Genomic DNA, 23855 nt, shown 5'->3' on the forward strand with positions numbered 1-23855 from the left:
TAACATGGCCCATTAATAGGGGCGGGATAGGAAATGAATGGAGCCAGGTAAGAGAGGACTCCATTTACCAGTTATTTGTGATGGAGTGTACAATTCTGAGATTTCCACTGCCAACCCAGAGGGGAAAGTATTTGATGTGGTGAAAGTTTTGTTGGTGTCCTTTTCCTTTGGACACAGTTCCCCTAAATCAAGGATGGAGAACCATGGTGCTTTTATGACTTGTGGAATTCTGGGAGTTGAAGTCCACAAGTCATAAAAGGACCATGGTTCCCTACCCCTGTCCTAAATGCTTCTCTTTGTGACCTAATGACAGCTGTTTGGTTTTCTGCACTGGGCAGGGGGAGTACATTAGCTTATATTTTCCTCAGCCGTGCCTTTATTTTTAACAGCTTTTCAACAACAACAAAAAACTATCTTGCGCTTTGTGTATTTTGCTCTGTGAGACAAAAGAGGGTGCATTTTAACTGAGAAAACATTACATTAAAGTTGCTATCCTGAGTTTACCTTCTCTGCAGTAAAATTAGCAACAGTCACTTGTAAATTTTTTCTCTCCGTATATGTGTGTGTGTGTGTGTATACACTGGTATATATAGGGAGAGAGATTTTACAAGTGACTGTGTTGCTGATTTGTATATATCATTTTATAAGTGTGTGTATGTGTATGAAATTGCTGATTTGTAAAATTAGCCACCACAGAAGATAAATTCAGGATAGCAACTGTCACAGTACTAAAATTCCAGATTTGCATAGTACAGTATTTACACAAGATGTGAACACACAAAACAACAAAAAAAAACCTAACAAAGTTTAGCCGCGTTCTGATTATTTCGCTGCTAAGCTTCTGTGGATCCTGCCAAGCAGCAAGATGTGTATGTTCCAGATGTGTGGGACCACAATTCCCAGATTTCCCAGGCACCAAGGCAGTACTGTGTCAACTGGCCCCAACACTTGTGGAGGTCACATGATTGGGGAAATAAAATGGATACCCACAATTAGTTTTAGAAGCTGACGTCTTCTCATAGGCAAAACTACATGGAGCACACATTAGAACTGGCTCAGGAATTCTGGGAGTTGAAATCCATGAGTCATAAAAGAGCCGAGGTTGCCTACCCCTGTCCTAGTGGAACAGAAAGGATATAGCAGTGAAAGTGGGATTCAATTTATTTGCTAAGATCTTCATTCCCCACCCCCACCCCCCAGTTTTTTATACAACTGCTTGTCAGGATTTGCGCAGCACATATGGGATTAACCAGAACCCATTTTGCTTCGGCAGCCCATAAGGGGGATTAACTACAATGCTTTTTGCTCTTGGTTCAGTACCTCAGTACTTAGCCCTAGGTAGGAGATGCTGGACTTCCATTCACACAAATCCCAGCCTGGATAGCGATGAGAAAATTATAATCTGGCATTATGGGTAGCCCTCGATTTATAACCACAATTGGGATTGGAACGTCCTTTGCTAAGCAATGCGCCTCTTCAGTGAGTTGCGCCCAATTTTATGACCTTTTTTGCCATGGTCATTAAGCGAATCACTGGAGTGGTTAAGCGAATCAGGCAGTTATTAAGCGAATCTGGTTTCCTCCCCATTGACTTTGCTTGTGACTGGAGGTGCAGCTGCTTTTGTAAGTATGCAAGATTTTGATCACGTGACTGGGGAACACTGCACTGCAGAATTGCCAGATTCTGTTAGGCCACAAGGCCAACCTCTTCTTAATTTAAGATGGACCTAAAACTTGTCTCCCTTTGAGGAGAGTTATGTTAAAGAGTTTGAACACTGATCCCTTTTTTTTTTAGTACCGTTTTAAATCATTAAATGAATGCTCGTAAGTTAAGGACTATCTGTATTTAAGGTTCAGTGCCATCAGACAAGAGCATTTCATGGATGTCCCTACAGGTCTGTTTTCCTTACTTAGGAAGCAAAGTTATCCATGGATCTCAGAACATATTTTTAAGATATGCACCCAGGAATGCTAGAATATATGTGTGTGTGTGTGTGTGTAAATTACTAACAAAGAATTAAGGGAGACTGAAATTAATTAATTCTTTGTTAGTAATTTACACAAATATATGAGCTGTCCGGTGTGACTACTGCCTGTTCGATGGCCTTCAAGATAGGCTGAAAACAGGAAGTAAAGATTTGCCCCATGTTTGGGGCCTAGCAAGGTAATCTAAATAGTTAACAAAGTATTAAAATCAGAATCAGAATAGAGTTGGAAGGGACCATGGAGGTCTTCTAGTCCACCCCCCCTGCTCAAGCAGGAGACCTTATGCCATTTCAGACAAGTGGCTGTCCAGTCTCTTCTTCTACCTTACTTATGGCTTCCTCAGAAGCAAGTCTCCATTCTTGTCCAATTTCCAAACACTGGTGTTGTTTGGGTGCTTTAAAAGGAGAGCACGTTCTAGTGTTTTATATCGTACATGTCATAAACATTGCCAGGGCCCACATTCAAAATTTCATTTTGTCTCCACTCTACTTTGATGCCATGCATAAAATAAGTCACAGCGGGGATGGGGGAGGAATTCTCTTCCAGGCAATTGGTAAGGATAGAACTGGGTACTCATCCTGACAAATGGTTGAATAATTTTCAATTGTGCACGCTAGGGGGGTGTTTCTCCACCTTGGCTGCTTTTAAGATGTGTAGATTTCAATTCCCAGAGTTCCACAGCCAGTTTTCGAAGTCTACACACTTGAGGTTGAGAAACACTGCACTACAGAATTGCCAGATTCTGTTAGACCACAAGGCCAACCTCTTCTTAATTTAAGATGGATCTAAAACTTGTCTCCCTTTGAGGAGAGTTATGTTAAAGAGTTTGAAAGAGGAATCGCTGCAGAATCCTATGTTTCTAAGCCCTAATGAATTCAGCGGGGCTTTTTTTTTCAGGTAAATGTGTATGGAAGGCAACCTCGGGCAAGAAGAAACCTGCAACTTCATTTTACAGGAATTTAAAAACAAAAAAAAGCAAAATAGCTTATTATTTGAAACAGTGGATCGCTAGACCTTTTTTCCTACAAAAAAACAGGCTTTAAACTCATTTCTGATTTATGTTTTCATCTTTTAAGCTCCTTTCCACGTTTGACTGATCCTCTTTCCTTAAATCTTGACTATAATTTGGTAACCTAAAGCTGTTGATCGACAGGCCTTGTGCAACTCTTTAATGATAAATTTCCTGTGCTACATGAAGCCATTAAAATAAACCCCAAAGGACCTCCAAAAACCCAAAGCAGCCGTGGGGAAATAAGATTGCAAAGGGAGGACAATTGTGTGCAGATGCCAGATTTGACAAGTCTAGTTTTTCTTAACCATAGTAATTTTAAGCTGTATTGGGCTTCAGCTCCTGAAATTCCCAACCCACTCTTACTGAGGAATTCTGGATGTTGAAGTCCATACAGCTTAAAATGACTGTGGTTAAGAAACATTGCATCCAGCTATTTTGGCCAGGATGCAGTGACTTATTTCGGGGGAATGATTTGGATCCCTCCCCCAAATAGTGCTCCTTCAGCATCTTTCTCCAGCCTGAAAACAGTTGAGGGTTTTTTTTAAAAAATTCATTTACTGTGAGTTTCATTTGGATTTTATGTGGGTTTAAATAAAGAGGAGAGGCACAATTGTCTAGGTGAGCCAGAGCAAGCAAAAAACGTAGGAGCCATGGGGCAGAGGCAACAGGTTTCTTGGGGGAGAAAAAAAGACGCAGAATCCATTCTAATGGGAGCAATAAAACCTTTTTTGGGGGGGGGGATTTTTTCCATCCCTTTCTTATTCTTGTACAGTTTTGCCAAAACAATAAAATATATTTTTCCCACTGACAATTTTCCATTATTTCTAGTGCTCCTTTGGAGAATGTAAAATTCTCCCCAAAGGTTTCCAGATAAATTTAGCCATCATGGGCATTGAAGGAGATGTAGTTAGAATACACAGATAATGCTACATTCAGGATGTAAAAACTGGTTCATGGGCCAGAGTCTGGTCAACTGGAGCCCCAAATGTGCCCCATTTTGGGTTACATTCGAAGCAATGAGTGTTTTCAAGCAGAAGTCCCCAATCTTTTGAGCACGCGGCTCCACGGAGAGAGGTTTTTCCACGGACTGGAGGGTACATGACTTTCTGTGCTGCCTGCATCCCGCAGATTGGGCTTTGCTTGTTTGTGAAGCCCGGTTGCTGCCATGCCGTGGCCCAGTACTTAACCGGGGGTTGGGGACCCCTGTTTTAAAGCTTGTTGAGGCCTATGGTGATCAATTTGCCGCTCAATAAATTCAGTGCTCCAAAACACTGATTTCTCCTATACCAGGGGTCCCCAACCCTCAGGCTGCGGTCCACGGCCTATTCATAACTGGGCAACGCAAGCGGAGGGCAAGTTCAGCTGGACACACGTGCACCAGCCTGGCACTCGTGGCCTGGCTCCCGTCTCCGCTGCCAAGCCACAAAGGTTGGGGGACCTCTCTCCCATACCACTCTCACCATTTTTCAAAGCTTGATGGACTTTCATGCCAACAAAAACTGCGCACCCTTCTGCTGACTTACGATGGCAATGCAGTCTTAAAAAGCCACAACTGACTGGATTCATACAAGACAGTGTAACTATAAGCTGCGTTTTCCCAACTCCATAGCTAGATGGTGGGGCTAGTACACAGCCAGTACACACCACACACAAAGTCCCAAAACTAAGGTGTAGCATAAAGTCTTAGCCCAGCTTTAGTGAAAAGATTAAGAAACCAGGGTCGTTAAGGGAACATCAAGGTTGTTAAAGCAAATGGTTTGCTAGGGTTGTGGTTTTGACAAAAATCGAAAGTGCAGGGGTTGTTGTTTTTTGTTTTTTTTTGCAAAACCATCGTACGCTGCAAATAGCCATAAATGTGGCGGTGTTGTCAAGTGCCTGAAATTCAATCACATGACTGCAGAGGAGTCAAATTCGGACCCTAAGTCCCTGTTTTCAGGTCCTCATAATTTGGAACGGTCAGTAAGTGATTGTTGTAAGCCGAGGACCATCTGCATTATTACAGCAGCCTGTGCTTTTCCTTTCTAAACAGGCGTATTTTTCTCTCAATGACTGTTCCTTCAACTGGATAGGAATCATGGGTGAATTTAATTGAAGCATTGGTTAACTGACATCATGTCCCTTCTCTGTCACCCCCAAATGAAGGCATAAATCATTATCCAAGCAACTTCTGGACCACAAAATACTGTTATTCAAGAATATAATGTCCAGTGGTCAACCTTCCCCTCAGCAACCCTAAATGGTTCCCGACACTGTTGGAACAGCCGCAGATGGCACGACACACACACACACACACGTTAATCCAACAGAATAGTAAAGGATTAAAGACCTTCCTCAAAGAGAGGAGAGGAGAGGGACAGAAAAATACCCACCGGAACACATGCGTTCTCAAAACTCAGGCAGTTTGGCCTATCAAAAAAGGAGCCAAGATAAGCTCTTTGGGGATCACCTGGCCTCAAGTTAAAAGAATATGCAGCCACTTCCTGTGGGATCCTGCAACAGGTCTTCTTCCCTGCCTCTCACTTTCAAATAACCTTCGCTACCCTTCCCACAATCGCTTCCTCTGAGGCGGAACAATGTAGATTCCCCACACCACACCCTACCCTTGCTTGCTCTCCAAAATTCCTCTTCCACGATTCGACCCGCACTTTTACACAGAGGCAGGCCTAGCCACTTTTGCCCAACAGACTAATTGCCAGTTGACGAGCAAATGCTATTGAAAGGGGGGAGGGGAGGGGAGGAATGAATCCCACTCATCCTCCTGCTTTTATGCCATCTGGAAAGAATTGAGTAGTCCGTGTGTGCTTGCTTCAGCTCTCTCCAATCTTCCGCCATAATTTGAGATTGCCCTCACATTTGAGATCTTTCTTCGAAGAATAGAAATGGATCGTTCTTCGCATAGTTACTCCCCATTCAGTCCATAATTAGGTTGGGGTTGTATATTGACAACCATTTGCATACCACTTGAAGAAGCAGCCCTATTATGGTTTTAATTCTTGGGTGGGTGGGGGGAGGAGGAATTTAAAAAAAAAGAATTTTACTCCATTTGGATTACACCCCACCAGATAGTATTAACCCCTTTCGGTCTCTGCTATGCATTCAAGCAAAATCCACCCACCCAAAACTGGTCTGCCTGTCTGCCCCGCCCATCACCCACCCACCCAATATCAAAGTCCTTTAGTTCTGTTCTTTAGACTTTAGTAGAGCTTAAGTTCAGTGGGGTCCAGCCGGTTATACGCTGAGCAACCAGAAGAAAAAGAAGATGGCAATGAAAAGAAATAACGAATCCAGCCAGCTGGATGGTCTGGCCGCCTCTGTATCTGCGGAAAAGGGGGAAGGAAAAAAGAGTTAGCCAAGGTGAAATCTAAAAGCAAGTTGGACACATTCAAACAAGTTAAAACACCGACCTGCTCACTAATGCCATCATAGCTCTTTGCTATTGGTTGATAATCAAGAGCTTTCCATGGGGGGGGCTGTTCCCTGAGCTGGTACTTCAAATGCCACTGATGAAATTTGTAGCTCAGAGTTGTTGTTGTTGTTTTTTTCCTGGACTTTTGATGTTTCCTGTATTTTGTACAGGTGGCCCTCAACCTGCGACCACAGCTGAGCCCAAAATTTCACCGTTGCTAAGTGAGAAATTTGTTACGTGAATTTTGCTGTCTTTTACAACCTTTCTTGCCAGAGTTGTTAAGCGAACCACCTCAATGATTAAATTAGTCACACGTTTAATTGAATTGGGTTTCCCCACCACTGACTTTGCTTGTCGCTGCAACCGTCGTAAATGTGAGTCGGTTGTCAAGCATCTGAATGTAAATCACCTGACCATGGGGATGCCACCGAGGTAAGTCAAGGACTATCTCTAGCATTTATTTATTTATTTATCACATTCACAGGCAGCATATCTTGCCTCGGTGTATTTTATTGTTGTAACAGATTGGGGTAGCCTATAAATTTCATAAACGCAACCAAGAAATCTGCTGATTTTATTTATTTATTATATAATTTACAGGGCCACCCATCTCACAAAAAAGTGACTCTGGGTGGTTGTACAATAACATATAAAAAACAATTATTCTTCAGAAAAATAAAACAAAACCTGCAACGGCTGAGAGTAGGCAGCGGATGTCATTGCACTGACGGTGCTACCTAATTTGGGTAATGAAACATCTCTGCAAGAAAACAACCAAGCTCAGAGAGCACCAAGGACCCCTCACACCAATGGCTGTTTCCCATTTGCCAGGCGGGTAGCAGTGGGCACGGCAGCCAATCAGTGTTTAGGAAAAATGCATGTGGCTCTCAAGCCTCAACAGTAGTTCTATCAAGGCAGCTGCTCTACATTCCCATCTCTCTTCCTTGGAGGACTAACAGGGAGGGTCTGGAACATTTATTATTTATTAAATTTATACGCTGCCCATGTCACTGTCACCGACTCTTAAGCAGCTTACAACATAAAAATGCAATACAAAACACTGAGAACATTACAAACGTTCAATGTTAAGAATTTAAACATTAAAAATTCACAAAGAACTAGAGAAAAAGGAACCAATACATAAACGGGGTGGAGGAGGAGCGACTAAATTTCATTTTTAATGTGTGCCAATGTGCCCAAAGTAAAAAATGACAATAAAGGTTATCTTATTTCCCAATCTACTAACCACCTCCAGAGTGGGACATTCCTTTCTCACAATTTATTGCTATCCAACTTGGCATATCATGACATCTCATGCGAGGCTGATCCAACATAATGTCCCCATTATAGCTTCTGAGTTGAAATGGTTCCAGTCAGAACAATTTATGCCATCAGTTCTGGGGAGCCCAGAGGACCAGTAAGATCCTGAGGTGGCTCCATTGTTGACATCTGCTGCCTGCTCTTAGCCTTTGACTGCATTTTTTTTCTGAAAAATGATTGTTTTTTATATGTTACTGTACACCACACAGTCATTTTGTGTGTGAGATGGGTGGACATATAAATTAGATAATAAATAAATACAATTAGCAGATTTATTGGTTTGTTTATGATATCTATAGATTACCCCAATCTGTTATGACCCCGAAGTACAACAGTAAAATACGATAGATAGATAGATAGATAGATAGATAGATAGATAGATAGATAGATAGATAGATAGAATATAGATGAATTACCTACGGCAACACCTGCGGCCGGCGTCAACTTCCCTCCGTCCAGTGCGCTCCCACAGAGAGGGCCTCCTCAGGGTGCCTCCGATCAAAGAATGTCGATTGGTGGCCCCCAGGGGGAGGGCGTTCTCTGTGGAACCGCTTTTTTTTAAAAATTCCATTTATATCCCGCCCTTCTCCGAAGACTCAGGGCGGCTTACAAGCTTAGCCGCCGGTTGAGCTCCGGATGGCCCCCGACCTTCGCTCCTTCTGGTGCGATCTAAAAACTTATTTATTTGAGCAATCTGACCTGGTTTGATGGGTTAGGGTTGGGGTTTTAATATGTTTTTAATTACTGTTTTAAACTTGGGCATAATATTTAATCATTTTTTAACTTTTGTATTCTGTTTTTATATTTATTGCCCTGTACACCACCCTGAGTCCTTCGGGAGAAGGGCGGTATAAAAATATAATTAAAAAAATAGAGATAGATAGATAGATAGATAGATAGATAGATAGATAGATAGATAGATAGACAGACAGACAGACAGACAGACAGACAGACAGACAGATAACCTTTATTGTCATTTTTTTACTGTGGGCATAATGGGGAACAGATTAAAAATGAAATTTAGTTGCTTGTTCTCACATAACACAGATTTAAACATATTATATACAACATATGTATAGACCTACACCCTTACATTTAATTAACATAAATGTTATTAATTGTCCATCTTGAATACATAAAAGAAGGAGGAAGCTTGAGAGTTCATAAGGTTAATACTGTATGGAACAAAACTGTGACTGAATCTGGAGGTTCTGCTACGGATACCACGGAGCCTCCTCCCAGAAGGTAACAAAGAAAACAGGTCGTGAAGAGGATGAGTAGTGTCCCAGATAATCTTACGGATCCTGTTCAAGCAACGCTTCTGGGCTATGTCCTGGATGGAGGGGAGGGAACCGCCAATGATCTTTTCGGCCATCCTCACCACTCTCTGCACCGGCCTTCCTGTCTGAAGCAGTGATGCTTCCAAACCAGACTGTGATGCAGTGTGACAGGATGCTCTCAATCGTCCCTCTACTTTTCTCATGCAACGCAGAAAATGCAGGCGCTGCTGTGCCTGTTTCACCAGTGTCTCGCTGTTGAGCAACCAAGAAAGCCTACTACACAGCCAGGAATTTGAATGCTGGTAACCATCTCCACTAGTGAATCATTAATGCACAGAGGAGTGTGGCTGTGCCTGCCTTTTCTGAAATCGACAATGATCTCTTTCGTTTTTCCAGTATTTAAAACTAGGCTGTTTTCCTTACACCAGTTCACCAAACCCTCAACCTCCTTGCGGTAAGCACCCTCATTGCCATCATGAATAAGGCCCGCTACTGTTGGGCTGCTTATAAATTTTATAAATAAATAAAATACTATACAATTCGGGAAACACCAAAAGTCCAGGGAAAAAAAGCACCCAATTGTTTTAAAAAAACAGAACACTGCAGGGATCCATTGCCCACGCTATCCCAGGACGAAGTCTTAAGGGCTTGCTTAAATAGAGCCAGGATGGGAGCTGTACCAATTTTGGGGGGTTAAGTGGTACCCAAAAGCTGGTGCCAAGACTGAGAAGGAAGGTCCGCTTCCTGGGTCCCACCAAGTGACAGGATTAGTCAGTGGCACCTGGCGTATGCCAACTCTGCCAGGCCATGTGGGATTGGAAGAAATACTAACAGCACTAGCAATAGTGCTGCCCTTGAGGACCACTCGGAGGCTTCAACTGGTGCAGAATGCAGCCGCGCGAGTTGTGATGGGGGCTCCCCGATACTCCCACGTAACACCTCTGCTCCGCGAGCTGCATTGGCTTCCGGTTGCCCTCCGGGTGAGATTCAAGGTGCTGGTGATGACCTATAAAGCCCTAAATGGCTTGGGTCTGGGATATCTGAGGGAACACCTGCTGCCGGCATCAAGTTCCCTTCGTCCTGTGCGCTCCCACAGAGGGCCTTCTCAGGGTGCCATCGGCAAAGGATTACCGGAGGGCGACACCCAGGGGGAGGGCCTTCTCTGTGGGCGCGCCTGCCCTTTGGAACCAGTTACCCGTAGAGCTCAGGACTGCCCCAGATTTTCGTTCGTTCTGCCGGGACCTGAAGACCTGGCTCTTTGAGCTTTCCAGCCAGGACTGAGAACTTTTAATTTTTAACCTATTGTAATTGGGGTTTTTAATTAGTTAAGGGTTTTAGATTTAATCAAGGATAATTTAATTTATTTTAATTTGTTATTAACTTTTGTATTGTTATATTGTCTTAATTGCCTTGTGAACCGCCTTGGGTCCTACAGGAGAAGGGCGGTATATAAATAATAATAATAATAATAATAATAATAATAATAATAATAATAATAATAATAATAATAATAATAATAATAATAATAATAGCAGCACTTAGTGCTTTACAGTCCTCTCTCAGCGGTTTTCAGGTTTGGCATATTGCCCCCCATAGCAATTGGGGTCCTCATTTTACCGACCTCAGAAGGATGGAAAGCTGAATCTGCCTTGTGCCAGTTAGGATCGAACTCCAGGTTGTGGGCAGTGAGTTCGCCTGCAATACTGCATTCTAACCACTGTGCCCCCACGGCTCCTAAATCCCTGAGATAACCAAGCCCTCACTGAATGTGATGTCATGTGACCACGCCAACTTACAATGTCAGTTCTGGCTGCAGCGGTAAGCAAATTACCACAGGTTGTTAAATGTGATGTCAGAAGACTGCAGCTTGTGATTTCCTGCTGGCCTCCCCATTGTCTTTGCTTGTTGGAAGTTGGCTGGGAAAGTTGCACGTGGCAATAATGTGACTGCGGAACACTGCAACTGTCCTACTGTAAATGTCGGTCGACAAGAATTCGAATCATGATCATCTGACTGTAGAGATGCTGCAACGGATGCAACTTTGAGGCAAGTCTCTTTTCAGTGCCATCGTAAATTCAGACGATCACTGAACAAGTGGCTGGTACGTGAAGACAACCTGTACATTTTTTGCTATAGTTTTTGTCATGGATGCTAAGAAAGTTAGCTTGTCTCTGTCCTCCTTTGCCTGCTCAGAGATCTGGTAACCCTAACCCTAACCAACATCATGAGAATCTACCCACATGATAACAAGAGGGAGACACTCACAAATGAAAGCAAATATACGTGTCCAAGGATAATGTTGCAGGATCCAATCTGAGTCAATCACTGAGACCAAAGGTTTATTCTTCAAAGCTTTCAGCACATGCTGGAGTTCACCCTCAGCGAACTTCTCTCTCTCCAGAATATGTACCCTGGGCTATGTGTTGTATTCATATGGTGCCTGGTTGTATGTAGCTTTTGGTTATTAATTAGGGTTAACAGCCATCGATATTCTAATTAACTAAAAGCCAGCCAGCTCTGCCATCAAACTGCTTCAGCCCTGCTTTACTTCACTTTGATGGCAGCCTGCCATAAAATGTGGGGAGGAGAAATGGGAAGATATGGGGGGAGAGGGAGAGAGAAATGACAGGAACCAGAGGTGCCATCCAGAGACAACGGTTGAAAGACAGAAGGACACAGCCTGGGAATGGAATGCGAAACGCCCATCCAAAGAGGCGCCAAAATGTGGAATGTCACCAAAATCTGAACCTTACTGGACATCACCAAGATAACCAAAAGGAGGGAGGGCTTGGGAGAAGGTAAAATTACTGGGGATACGCGGGAAAGCCTCAGATCTGACTTTGCTACACTGTAATTAAAAAGGTAAAGGTTCCCCCGCACATGTGTGCTAGTTGTTTCCAACTCTAGGGGCCGGTGCTCATCTCAGTTTCAAAGCCGAAGAGCCAGCGCTTGTCTGAGGACGTCTCTGTGGTCATGTGGCCGGCATGACTAGACGCCAAAGGCGCACGGAACGCTGTGACCTTCCCACCGTAGTGGTCCTTATTTTTCTACTTGCATTTTTACGTGCTTTCAAACTGCTAGGTTGGCAGAAGCTGGGACGAGTAACAGGCGCTCACTCTGTTACGCGGCACTCGGGATTCGACCCGCCAAACTGCCGACCATCTTATTGACAAGCTCAGCGTCCTAACCCACTGAGCCACCGCGTCCCTTACGCTGTAATTACTTGGCTTCAATAAAAGAATATTTTTCACTACAAATGGAGTGGAGGGTCTTTCTTTCCTGAATATTCTTTCCTGGGACAGCTGTGACAAAAGCCATACACAACCAGGCACCGTATAAATGCAACAGGTACCCCAGGGCACACAATCTGGAGAAGTTCCTTGAGGATGGGCTCCAGCACGAGTCTAAAAGCTTGGAAGAATAGAGGTAGACACCCTTTAGCTTCAGTATAAAGGCAAAGGAAATACGGTCGTAGGGAACCAAAAGCCTGTTTGCAGATGCCTTTTATAAACATCGACCCCTTTACAGCAGGGCCTTACCTCCTCTTTCTCCTGGCGGGCTGTAGCCTGTAGCAAAAAAGCCAAATGGGAATGCGCCGATGCCAAACGCCATGTGGAAGCCTGTGGCTGCTTCAGGAAAACTGCCGATGCCCTGCTGGGGTGGGGAGGGGAGGGGGAGAAGAAGAGAAAAAAGGAGGGTGGGGTAACGGTGAGTTGCAGAAGAGCTGAGTTAGTCCAGGTTGAATTTGGGAAGTGGGGGTGGGGTGGGGTTTAGAAGCAGGCTACACTCACCCCTCGCGACTCAGGCTCCGGGCGCTGCCCTCGAGGCCGGGGGGGAGTTTTCAATCTGTGTGATGGGAGAAAAAGGCAGGGTTAAGCTCTTGGCCTCGGTCCTGTTGCTTCTGATTTTGCTTATCATTGGCTGCTTTTACGCCATTTCAATCATTCCGCCTCAGCAGCAAAATAGAATACAGTGATAAAAGTATTAACTTCACCAAACGTCCATCAACCATCATTATTATAGAACCATAGTGTTATCCTTGATCAGAGTGAGCGCCTGTTACGCGTCCCAGCTTCTGCCAACCTAGCAGTTCGAAAGCACGTAAAAAGGCAAGTAGAAAAATAGGGAGCACTCCGGTGGGAAGGTAACAGCATTCCGTGCGCCTTTGGCGTCTAGTCATGCCGGCCACATGACCACGGAGACGTCCTCCGTCAAACGCTGGCTCTTCGGCTTTGAAACGGAGATGAGCACTGGCCCCTAGAGTTGGAAACGAGTAGCATGCATGTGCGGGGGAACCTTTACCTTTACCTTATCCTTGATCAACAAGAATTTTCATCTCCTACTCGGGTATTTGGCCTACTCCTACTTCAGATGCACGTTGGAAAAGCCTCAACACTAAAAATGAGAGGACAGATGTTATGCTGGCAGGGGGACATCCCCCGTGAGGGAAGTTCCTGAAGAGAATACTTGCCTCCAAGTATTTCATCAAGACATGGGACTCTTGCTCGGCATTCTACTGTCCAATTTTATTTCCCCTAAACCCGTGGTGGTGAACCTATGGCACGCCTGCCACAGGTGGCACGCAGAGCCCTCTCTGTGGGCACGCGCGCCGTCGTCCCAATCCTAGGCCCTCAGCTGGGTTTTATAAAACCTTTTCGGTTTAGGCCTCCACTGCGGTGTGCAAAAAAAAAAAGGTTCAATCAATTTCAACTTCTCACGAGAAAAAAAAAACAGCTCGGAAAGTTGGAATTGATTGAACTCTTTAGTCCCACCCAGTGTGCCGTTACCACCGCAGCCACACCCACCCAATGGGCCACACCCACCTGGCACCTGAAGATACATAAGTGGGTTTTGGGTTGCAGTTTGGGCACTCGGTCTCCAAAATGTTCACCATCACTGCCCTAAACCGTCTTCCAGAAAGCCAGGACCCAAACCACGTAGGAATTTAAAGGGGTCACCAACACCTTGACTTGCACTGAGAAACAAACCCGTGGTCACATCTTCTTTGGCCGTATACTTTTAATTCACTCCCTTTAATAAGGCTGCCCCACCCCAGATGGGTTACAAGATCCGTAAAAAAGAATTAAAACAATGACAGGCAGACCGCGACTTAACACCATGCGTTTACAACGGCACTGAAAAATGATCGTATTCCACACTTAACGACCATTGCAGCCTCCCTTCGGTCAGACGATCAAAATTTGGATGCTTGTCAACTAGCGGTGTAAAATCTGCAGGGGTTCCTTTGCCGTCACCTACTCAAACTCCAACACAAAAAAAGGGGGGGATGCTTTACCTTGGATCCTGCTGAGCAGAGCTTCCACGTCCATACAGAGGGATGACTTTGTCCCGGCTAATGCCCGCCTTGCACACCGGACATTCCTGACGCTCTGGCCGTGTTTCTAGCCACTGAAGGGAAGAACGACACTTGTAAGTTACACAGAGATGGAAGGTATATCAGAGGTCTTCTAGTCTAGTGGTCCCAACCTTTCCACCTTGATGGTCCGGCCCAGCCTGGGACAGGGGGTGGGTGGGGGATGTGCAGGCACGCGTGTACAGCTCCATAGTTGCGAGCAGTGGGCACGGATGCCTTCCAGGCACGAATGGAGCTTCACACGCGAGGCACAAGCACCCATCACACAGGTGCCCTCCACTCCTATCAGTGGAGCTGCACACGCTTGCCCATCGCTCCTGTGGCCTGATTTCAAACAGGCCACGCCCCGGTAGTGGGCCGTGGCCGGAGGCTTGAGGACCCCTATTCTAATCCAAACCGCCCCCCTGCAGTCAGAAGCTTTGTGGCCACTTCCAAGTGTGTACATATTTACCTTAGAAGAAGGCAATTGGGTATCTTTGGGATCTACCATGTTTACTGTGCCAATTGGCTTTCTGTTTTAAAAATGGCTGTCGATTAAATAAGAAGCCGGCAAATTGAGATCTAAAGCATTGGGCTAGAGCAGGGGTAGGCAACCTTGGCTCTTTTATGACTCGTGGACTTCAAATCCCAGAATTCCTGAGCCAGCATGGCTCAGCTTGGAAACCTTTCCCTTTCCCTTCAGCATGGCTGGCTCAGGAATTCTGGGAGTTGAAGTCCACGAGTCATAAAAGAGCCAAGGTTGCCTACCCCTGGGCTAGAGCTTCATATTTATTTGCAGCAACTTTGGGGGAGGGCTTCACAAATGTCTCCATAGATTGGAGAGAGTAATCTGGGAAAAGTACTTTGTTTTGATCACCAGGGATTTGGTGAGTGGCTATACCTGCCATGGGACCTACAGTATCCTTAAAACTATATGGGCTCTAAAACTCCATATGGACCAAAAGAATTACTTATACACAACTAGGAGCGCACACAAAATAACTCCCTTCTCAGCTCACTCCTTGGACATATTTTGTTTGATGTCACGTCTGAGATAAATGAAGCAAACTATTAAATGTGAGAAATATTTTTAAAAAACTGGACTAGGACTAAGAGCAGGGAGACCTAGGTTATAGTCTCGGCTCAGTCTGGACTGTAGCACAGATAGTCCTCAACTTATAACTACAATTGGGACCAGAATTTCCGTCGCTACGATGGTCAAGTGAGTGACAAGTCGATTTTACAACCATTTTGCCACAATTAAGCAAATCACCGCAGTTCTTTAAGTGAATCATGCAGTCGTTAAGGAAATCCTGCCCCCCTGCCCCCACCACCACCACTTTACTTTTCAGAAGCTGGCTGGGATATTTACAAACAGTGGCCACATGACCCTGAGATTGCTGCAACTGTTGTAAATACATGCCAGTTTGTCCAGCCCCTTCATTTTGATCGTGTGACCCTGGGGATGTTGCAACAGTTGTAAATAATTATTTAATGTGATGGTAATGTCAAATAAGCAGGGGATTGTGGTCCGAGATGAGGAACTTGTTTTTGACAGGCAGAAATGCGAATCTGGTATTACACATCAGTCGTGCAAGAAGAGAAAGGCATCCGAAAAGCAAAGCCACCTTCTGGTTGGTGATTCAATTATAAGGGATGTAAATTTAGCAAAGGACACAGAGGTTTCGAAAGAGGTCAGGTGTCTTCCAGGTGCTACTGCCAGTAGAGACAAGCATATTTCTAAAATAATCAAGAATGCCAGCAAGGACTGTGATGTAGAGCAGACATGTCAAACACAAGGCCCGGGGGCCGGATCCGCACCGTGAAGTCGTTTCATGTGGCCCGCGAAGCCATCCTGGAAACAGTGAGGGAACGGTCCCCACTGCCTTGGCCCTGGCCCAGAGACCCTCCTCCTGCCAGAGACCCTCAGATCTGTCCCACTCCTGCCCAGGCCCCCATAGGCACCCTTGATGCGAACCATGTAGAGCTGGCCACGCCCACCCAGTAAGCCATATGCACTCTAGTCACGCCCACCCAGTAGGCCACGCCCACCCTGGCCATACCCACCCGGCCCCCTGAGGGCAACCGCAATGCTGATGCGGCCCTCAATGAAATTGAGTTTGACACCCCTGATGTAGAGGCTATTGTACATCTTGGCACTAACGACCTATCCCCAAAGGATATAGTCTCTGTGCAGAATGATTTCCAGAGCTTGAGGCAGGAACTTAGCAAGATAGGCAGTAGGCTTACTTTTTCAAAGGTTTTACCAGTGTATAAGGAGCAAAATGGAAAAGGCCAGCGTATAGCAGAATTCAATATGTGGCTAAAGGAGTGGCGTAAAGGAGAAGGCTTTGGTTATATTAATCACGATGTCTATAGCTGGTCCAATGAAAAAAATGTACAAAAGAGATGGTATGCATCCATCCAAAAAGGACTGAGTTACTTGGCAATAAATTCACAGATTTTCTGTAGGAATATTTAAACTAAACAAAGGGGACAGTGAGTTAATTGATACAGAACATCCCTGTCCCCGGCAATCTAAAAATTATAGGGTTATCAATGCATGTGGCAGAGATATGTGTGTGGACAAGAATATCAACCTTGCTGTCAAGCAAAATCAAGCTATTAATAGCGAGTGCCACACAAAGTGCACTACCAAATAGGTGGTAAGAAAATAGGGGAACTCAGGAACTTCTGGTTTGGTGACGCGGCTGATGCGGCTGCTGGAAAGCGAGCTCTGTCTTCCACGTGCGATTTCACACCGCTGGGGGACCCTGGAAAGGGTGGAAAGTCACCCTGTAGGGGCAACAAGCAAGGAGAGGACCCCCACTTGATCGCAGGAGGGCGGTAGCCCTTCCGCTCAATCTGGGGCAGCCCTCCAAACCGGCAGACGAAAGACCATCCATAGAAATATGGCCCATCACTAGGCTGCAGACAGCCGAAGTCAAATTTACTACCAGGCACCTATAAAGCAGTGTGAATGAGACTGGGTGAGATCTGAAACTCTCTTGAATCCTAACTATTTTTTCTACCTTTATAAGCTGCTCAAAGTATTTTTCCCCCTGTGGAGAGGGAAAGGAAATTCTATCCCACCCTCTAAAAAAAAGTGGCAACTATCCAGGGGATCTTAAAACGCTGAAAGAATAACCTGATTCTAACTAGATTTCTATCTTTCTAAAATTTGAGGACTAAAAGGTTTCTTATTTTTATTAAAGATTTGGGTTTTTACTTATAAAAAAGAAGTAAAATTGGAAAAAGGATTATAAAAATTTTGGACTTAAAAAAAAACCTTAAACGGTATGGGCAACATCTTGTGGCTAAACCTGATATTACAACTTGTTATTGTTTAAAAGAGACTTTGCTTGAAGCACAGACTATAGATAAGACTTTTGCAACCTTGGCAGATATCAGCTGTGAGAAGCCCAGCTATGTTTCATACTCAGTGACAAAATTATTTTCACTCTCTGATTGTAAAGCTTTTAATTTAACACACCACTAAGAGAACATGGACGAAGATCAGGAACAGATTCTCTTTATGTTGAAAGCAATTTATGAAACTATTCTTACAGCTTCTGATGAAATAAGAAGCTACAGAAAAGAACAAGATGTCAGCCTAGACATACAAACCCAAACTTTGATAACAACTAAAGAATCAACTACACAGAATATAATAGAAGTGGAACAATTAAACACTATGATAGAAGATTCAACTGATCAACAAACACAGTTAACGGAAAACCTAGAAAAGGTTTGAAAACACTGAAAATGGAAGAGACTTTCTATATAAACCAGAAGAAACCTGAGGATCAAGAAGAAGAACAGACCGAAGGGAAGATAAACATTTCAGGACAAATACGTTGAGATGGAAAAATAGATATATGATTTGTTAGCCCTTCCAAAAAAATGGCAACTGGATGGCCTCTTTTATCTCAAACAATATATATATAATAACAGAAGGAGATCTATTTGATGAATTAAAAGCACAGATATGGAAGGTGAGTTGGCAAAGAAAGAAAGCTAGAATAAGGCTGAAGAAAATTGGGGTTTTGACTTATTAGTGAGGATTAAAATAGAATATACTCAAACAGACAAGATGTGTACTCTGAATACTAGTTTTTGTAATGAACTGAGATAAAACTTTGGTCATTTAAAACTTGGAAGTATAAATATTTAAAGTTAAATTTGAATATTGATTTCTTTATAAAGGTTGAATGTAAAAGTAATTAAGATATATATAAGCTAAAAATCTATTGATAAATGTAATAAAATGAATTTTAATGGTGAAAAAACTAAGGTTCTACATTTAGGCAAGAAAAACCAAACGTACAGGTATAATATATGTGGTACCTTGCTCAATAGTAGCAACTGTGAGAAGGATCTTGGAGCCCTAGTGGACAATCACTTAAATATGAGCCAGCAGTGTGCTGCAGCTGCCAAAAAAGCCAACACAGTACTAGGCTGCATTAACAGAGCGACAGAATCAAGATCACATGAAGTATCAATACTTTACAATGCTTTGGTAAGGCCACACTTGGAATACTGCATCCAGTTTTGGTCACCACGATGTAAAAAAGATGTTGAGACTCTAGAAAGAGTACAGAGAAGAGCAACAAAGCTGATTAGGGGACTGGAGGCTAAAACATATAAGAAATGGTTGCTGGAATTGGGCATGTCTAGTTTAATGAAGAGAAGGACCAGGAGTGACATGATAGCAGTGTTCCAATATCTCAGGGGCTGCCCCAAAGAAGAGGGAGTCAAGCTATTCTCCAAAGCACCCGAAGGCAGGACAAGAAGCAACGGATGGAAACTAATCAAGGAGAGAAGCAACCTACAACTAAGGAGAAACTTCCTGACAGTTATAACAATTAACCAGTGGAACAACCTGCCTCCAGAAGCAGTGAATGCTCCAACACTGGAAGTTTTTAAGAAGAGACCGGACAACCAATTGTCTGAAATGGTATAGGGCTTCCTGCCTGAGCAGGGGGTTGGACTAGATGACCTCTAAGGTCCCTTCCAACTTTATTATTGTTATTGTTGTTGTTGTTATACATGGTTGCTAAACAAATAGCTGTAAATTGAGGACTGCTGGTAGTTTCTCCTTCTCAGCTTTAAGAGCCAGGGTGAGACAAAGATGAATGAGTAAGACAGTAAGTGAAAAGACCCAGATTCTGGTCTCTACTCAGACAGAGAAGCTCCCCAGATGTCTACTAGCCAGCCACCTCCAGCCCGACTTACTTCACAAGGCTCTTGTGGGAGAAAAACAGTTGGAGCTCCCAAATGGAAGGGAACATATAATCTAACAACTAAGCCAGCAATTCCAGTGTTCTGAAACAGGTCCACGGTTTACTTTCCCTAAGTAATTTCCATTGGTTTCCACGCCAGGGACCTAAGAAAGGCTTCAAAGCATTTGCCAATAGAGAGCATTAGCTTGGAGGAAAACACAGTGGGAGAGTAACAAATAAATTCTGAGGAGTGCAATGAAAGTTTTAGGTTAACTTATCGATTACCGTTAGGCTGCAGAAGGTACAAAGCATCACTAGGACAATTCAGGGAAAAGTTGGCTTTGAAAGTTTGCAGAGTTGGAACAGTGAGATTTTACCGTCATTTTTTGGGTTTACTCATTTCAACGAAACATTTATTTCAAGGGGGGAATTTTAACTGCCTAATTTAATTGCAATAGCACTTAAAAGTATGAGGTGGCTGGATGGAGTCACTGAAGCAGTAGGCGTGAGCCTAAATGGACTCCAGAAGATGATAGAGGACAGGAAGGCCTGGCGGAACGTTGTCCATAGGGGTTGCGATGGGTCGGACACGACTTCGCAACTAACAACAACAACAAGCACTTAAAAGACTTATACACCGCTTCATGGTGCCCCCAACAATCTGGGTCCTCATTTTACCAACCTCGGAAGGAGGCTGAGTCAACCTTGAGCAGGTGGGAGAGAGTTTTATTTATTTTAATCCCATTTATATCCCGCCCTTTTCCGAAGACTCAGGGCGGCTTACAATTTAAGCACAAACCAATGTGCTTAGCAATAGCCTTCATTCTATGTATATGCCTGCTTATTAGGGCTTTCGGCCCCCCCCAGCGGCATTATTACAAAGTCAGCTTATTGCCCCCAACAATCTGGGTCCTCAATCCTACATTCTAACCACTGCACCCTCACGGCTCTATTTTAATTGCTTATCGTTATTATTCTCAACATAAGGTCACTTCTGAAGTTATTTAAGAAATTCAGCCAATCCCTACTTGAGCTGAGGAGAGATTCCCTTCAAGGGCAATTGCTCTGATTAAAAATGCTTGGCTAAGAGAGTCCAAAGGTCCACAGCAGTCAGTCAAACGCCTATGCAAGGATTAAAAGCAAGCAGAGATAATCTTCCTCAACGGCTTATAGTCATCTCCTTCAGTGCTGGTTATAGGTATATCCCAGGGGTTGGCAACGTTGGCAATTCTCAGGAATTCTGGGAGTTGAAGTCCACGAGACATAAAAGAGCCAACATTGCCTACCCCTAGTATATTCTGTTCACCAGCCAAGAAACTGTCATTTATTTATTTATTTATTTATTGATGGGGGCATCTATCTCCCGAAGGACTCAGGGCGGCTAACAACAAAACATATAATAAGTACAGAAATTAAGATAAAAATAAAATTAAAATCATCTGTGCAATAAATTAAAATTAAAAACTAAAAATAAATTAAAAATTTTAAATATAATTAATTAAAATGCCTGTCAGTCCAGGTCAGCCTGGTGGAATAGGAGTGTTTTGAGGCGAAAGGATTGGAGATTTTGGGCCATCCGTAGCTCAGGGGGGAGTTGGTTCCATAGGGCTGGCGCTCCCACAGAGAAGGCCCTCCCCCTGGGGGTCGCCAGCCGACATTGTCTAGCCGACGGCACCCTGAGGAGGCCTTCTCTGTGTGAGCGTACTGGGCGATGGGAATTTGTTCCCGGCAGCAGATGGTCCTACAAGTATCCCGGGCCTAAGCCATGTAGGGCTTTAAAGGTAAGTACCAGCACCTTAAATCTCACCCGGAGGGCAACCGGTAGCCAATGCAGCTCACGCAGGAGGGGTGTAATATGGGAGTATCGGGGTGCTCCCATCACTACCCATGCAGCTGCACTCTGCACCAGCTCTGCATCATGCTGACCAAGTACAGAAAACGTCCTCCAGATTCTCGTAAGAAACATGATCTCTATTCATCTGTAAGTGCTCCCGATTAGGCTTTCCATCGGTTAATATAGGTAAGTCCTCTACTTACAGCAGCTCATTTTGTGACAATTCAAAGTTACAGTGGCAGTGGGGGAAAAACCGACTTATGACCGTTTTTCACCGACTTATGACCGTGCAGCATCTCCTTAGTCACACCATCAAAATTCAGACGCGTGGCAACCGACTCACATTTATGACAGTTGCAGTGCCCCGGGGTCATGTGATCACCTTTTGCGACCTTCTGACCAGCAAGATCAATGAGGAAGCCAGATTCACTTAACAACCATGTTACTAACCTAACTGCGGTGATTCACTTAACAACTGTGGCACAAAAGGTCATAAAATGGGGCACAAGTCACTTAACTGTCTTGGCTTAGCCAAAGAAATTTTGGGTGAGGACTATCAGTAGTTTTCCTGGACTGATGACCATAATGGAACCCAGAATATACAGTTGGAAGTTGTGCTGGTTGTTAAGCAGGTCACAGATAAATTTTACAACCTTTTTTAACAGCAATCATTCAGCAAATGCACTGGACACAAAAGCCATTGGCTGCAGTGGGCGTTTTTTGCCAGAAACTGGATGTAAATGCCAGTTTCCAGCAAAAAAAAACAAAAACGTGGTAAATTGAAGTCATACAACTGTGGGACGTGGCAAACAACCATAAATGTGGGCTGGTTGCCTAGCACCCAAAATGCAATTGTGACACTGCAGGGGCCCCAGCTGTTGGTACTTTGAATCTGGGTCGTAAGTACCTTTTTCAGATCCATTGTAACTTTTAATGTTCAGTAAGTGACTGGTTGTAAATTGAAGACTATCTGTATGCCCTCCACAGATTAATTTTGTCAAGATTTCTCCTACATTAAGCCAGCCTTGTCTGACATGGTGTTATCAAAATAACTGCAGACTTTATCATCCATAATCCCCAGCTAGTAACTATGCTATTCCCTAACCAGCAGCTATGCTGCCTAAGAATTTTGGAAAGCTGTAGATGTTAGTATATCTGGAAGAGACAAAACAGGGAAAGTCAATTAAGCATTTCAACTCTAGGCAACTTTACAGTCAGTGTCTAAATAAACAGAGCAACTCACCTGGTGAAGACAAGGCCAGCTGGAAAAAGACAAAAAAAAAAAGCTCAAGACCTTTTAAAAGAAATCTGGATCAAATCAACATGAAGAAAAATTACATACTGAATCAGAATTTTGATAGGTAAAGGTAAAGCTTCCCCCGCACATGCGTGCTAGTCGTTTCCGACTCTAGGGGCCGGTGCTCATCTCCGTTTCAAAGCCCAAGAGCCAGCGCTTGTCCGAGGACGTCACCGTGGTCATGTGGCCGGCATGAATAGACGCCAAAGGCGCAAGGAACGCTGTTACCTTCCCACCGTAGTGGTCCCTATTTTTCTACTTGCATTTTTATGTGCTTTCGAACTGCTAGGTTGGCAGAAGCTGGGACAAGTAACAGGTGCTCACTCTGCTACGCGGCACTCGGGATTCGACCCGCCAAATTGCCGACCTTCTGATTGACAAGCTCAGTGTCCTAACCCACTGAGCCACCGTGTCCCTTAGAATTTTGATGGACACACAGAAATCAACAAGTGACACTTGCAAGATGGGCGGCTATACAAATTTAATAATAAATGATGTAAATGCAGGTAGTCGTAACTTACAACCACAACTGAGCACAAAATTTATGTTCTGAAAACTGCTCTCTAACTACTAAGCCACACTACCTGTCTTCTACTACACCTGCCCCTTAGATTTCTGCTACCCCACAAACGTAGCCCACCAAGCAACCAAAGGCAGCTGGTGCAGCTTCTTTCACAGGGGTCTTCAAACTTGGCCCTTTTATGACTTGTGGACTTCAACTCCCAGAATTCCTCAGCCAGGCAAGCTGGCTGAGGAATTCTGGGAATTGAGGTTCACAAGTCATAAAAGGGCCAAATTTGAAGACACCCCCCCCCCGTTCTTTCACAAGTATGGAAATAAAGCAAAAAAGAAGCGCAGGTTCACCTGTTGGATTTCGGCCTGTCCAACTTTCTACCTTTTATTGCAGGTTTTTATATTCTTAACCACCCTCTTGGTTCTCCCCTTCCGTATGCCACACCTCTCTGTAGCTTTTCCCACGCTCACCAGAACAGGTGGCCGCACAGGCCGATGACAGCTTCTCTGGCAGGCTCCAGGCAGATGTTGCATTCAAAAGCACTGTGATCGCGGTTTGACCCCTCCGGTTCCCCATCTGGGACCCCTGGACCTGTCCCAGCTGCCGCCGCCGCCGCCATCTTCCGCCCTGAC

General features: G+C 44.2%; 1 protein-coding gene across 5 annotated transcripts; it reads right to left on the reverse strand.

Moving 5' to 3' along the window:
• Nucleotides 1-3705: 3705 nt before the first annotated feature.
• On the reverse strand, nucleotides 3706-23855 carry RNF5 (ring finger protein 5). 5 transcript variants are annotated; one of them, XM_081321577.1, is made up of 6 exons: nucleotides 23694-23855; nucleotides 22656-22674; nucleotides 14300-14412; nucleotides 12795-12849; nucleotides 12543-12654; nucleotides 3706-6314 (listed from the first exon to the last, which is right to left on the reverse strand). In XM_081321577.1, the coding sequence occupies exons 1-6, from the start codon at nucleotides 23840-23842 to the stop codon at nucleotides 6226-6228; spliced, it is 537 nt and encodes a 178-aa protein (XP_081177703.1). In that variant the 5' UTR covers nucleotides 23843-23855; the 3' UTR covers nucleotides 3706-6225. The 5 variants fall into 5 exon arrangements, with proteins under 5 accessions (XP_081177703.1, XP_081177701.1, XP_081177702.1 ...); XM_081321575.1 differs by having other exon boundaries at nucleotides 12543-12657; XM_081321576.1 differs by lacking the exons at nucleotides 22656-22674; nucleotides 23694-23855 and adding an exon at nucleotides 21374-22097.

Source organism: Vipera berus (assembly GCF_964194415.1).
Source record: "Vipera berus genome assembly, chromosome: 2".
Classification (NCBI taxonomy): domain Eukaryota; kingdom Metazoa; phylum Chordata; class Lepidosauria; order Squamata; family Viperidae; genus Vipera; species Vipera berus.

Coding starts and splice junctions, on each gene's coding strand:
- RNF5 (XM_081321574.1), bottom strand. CDS start 21,544: ATGTTTCTTACGAGAATCTGGAGGACGTTTTCTGTACTTGGTCAGCAT. Junction 14,413..21,373: donor CCCTCCGGGTGAGATTTAAG/GTGCTGGTACTT, acceptor TCTTCCCTTCAG/TGGCTAGAAACACGGCCAGA. Junction 6,315..12,542: donor CCCGCCAGGAGAAAGAGGAG/GTAAGGCCCTGC, acceptor CCTTTTCCGCAG/ATACAGAGGCGGCCAGACCA.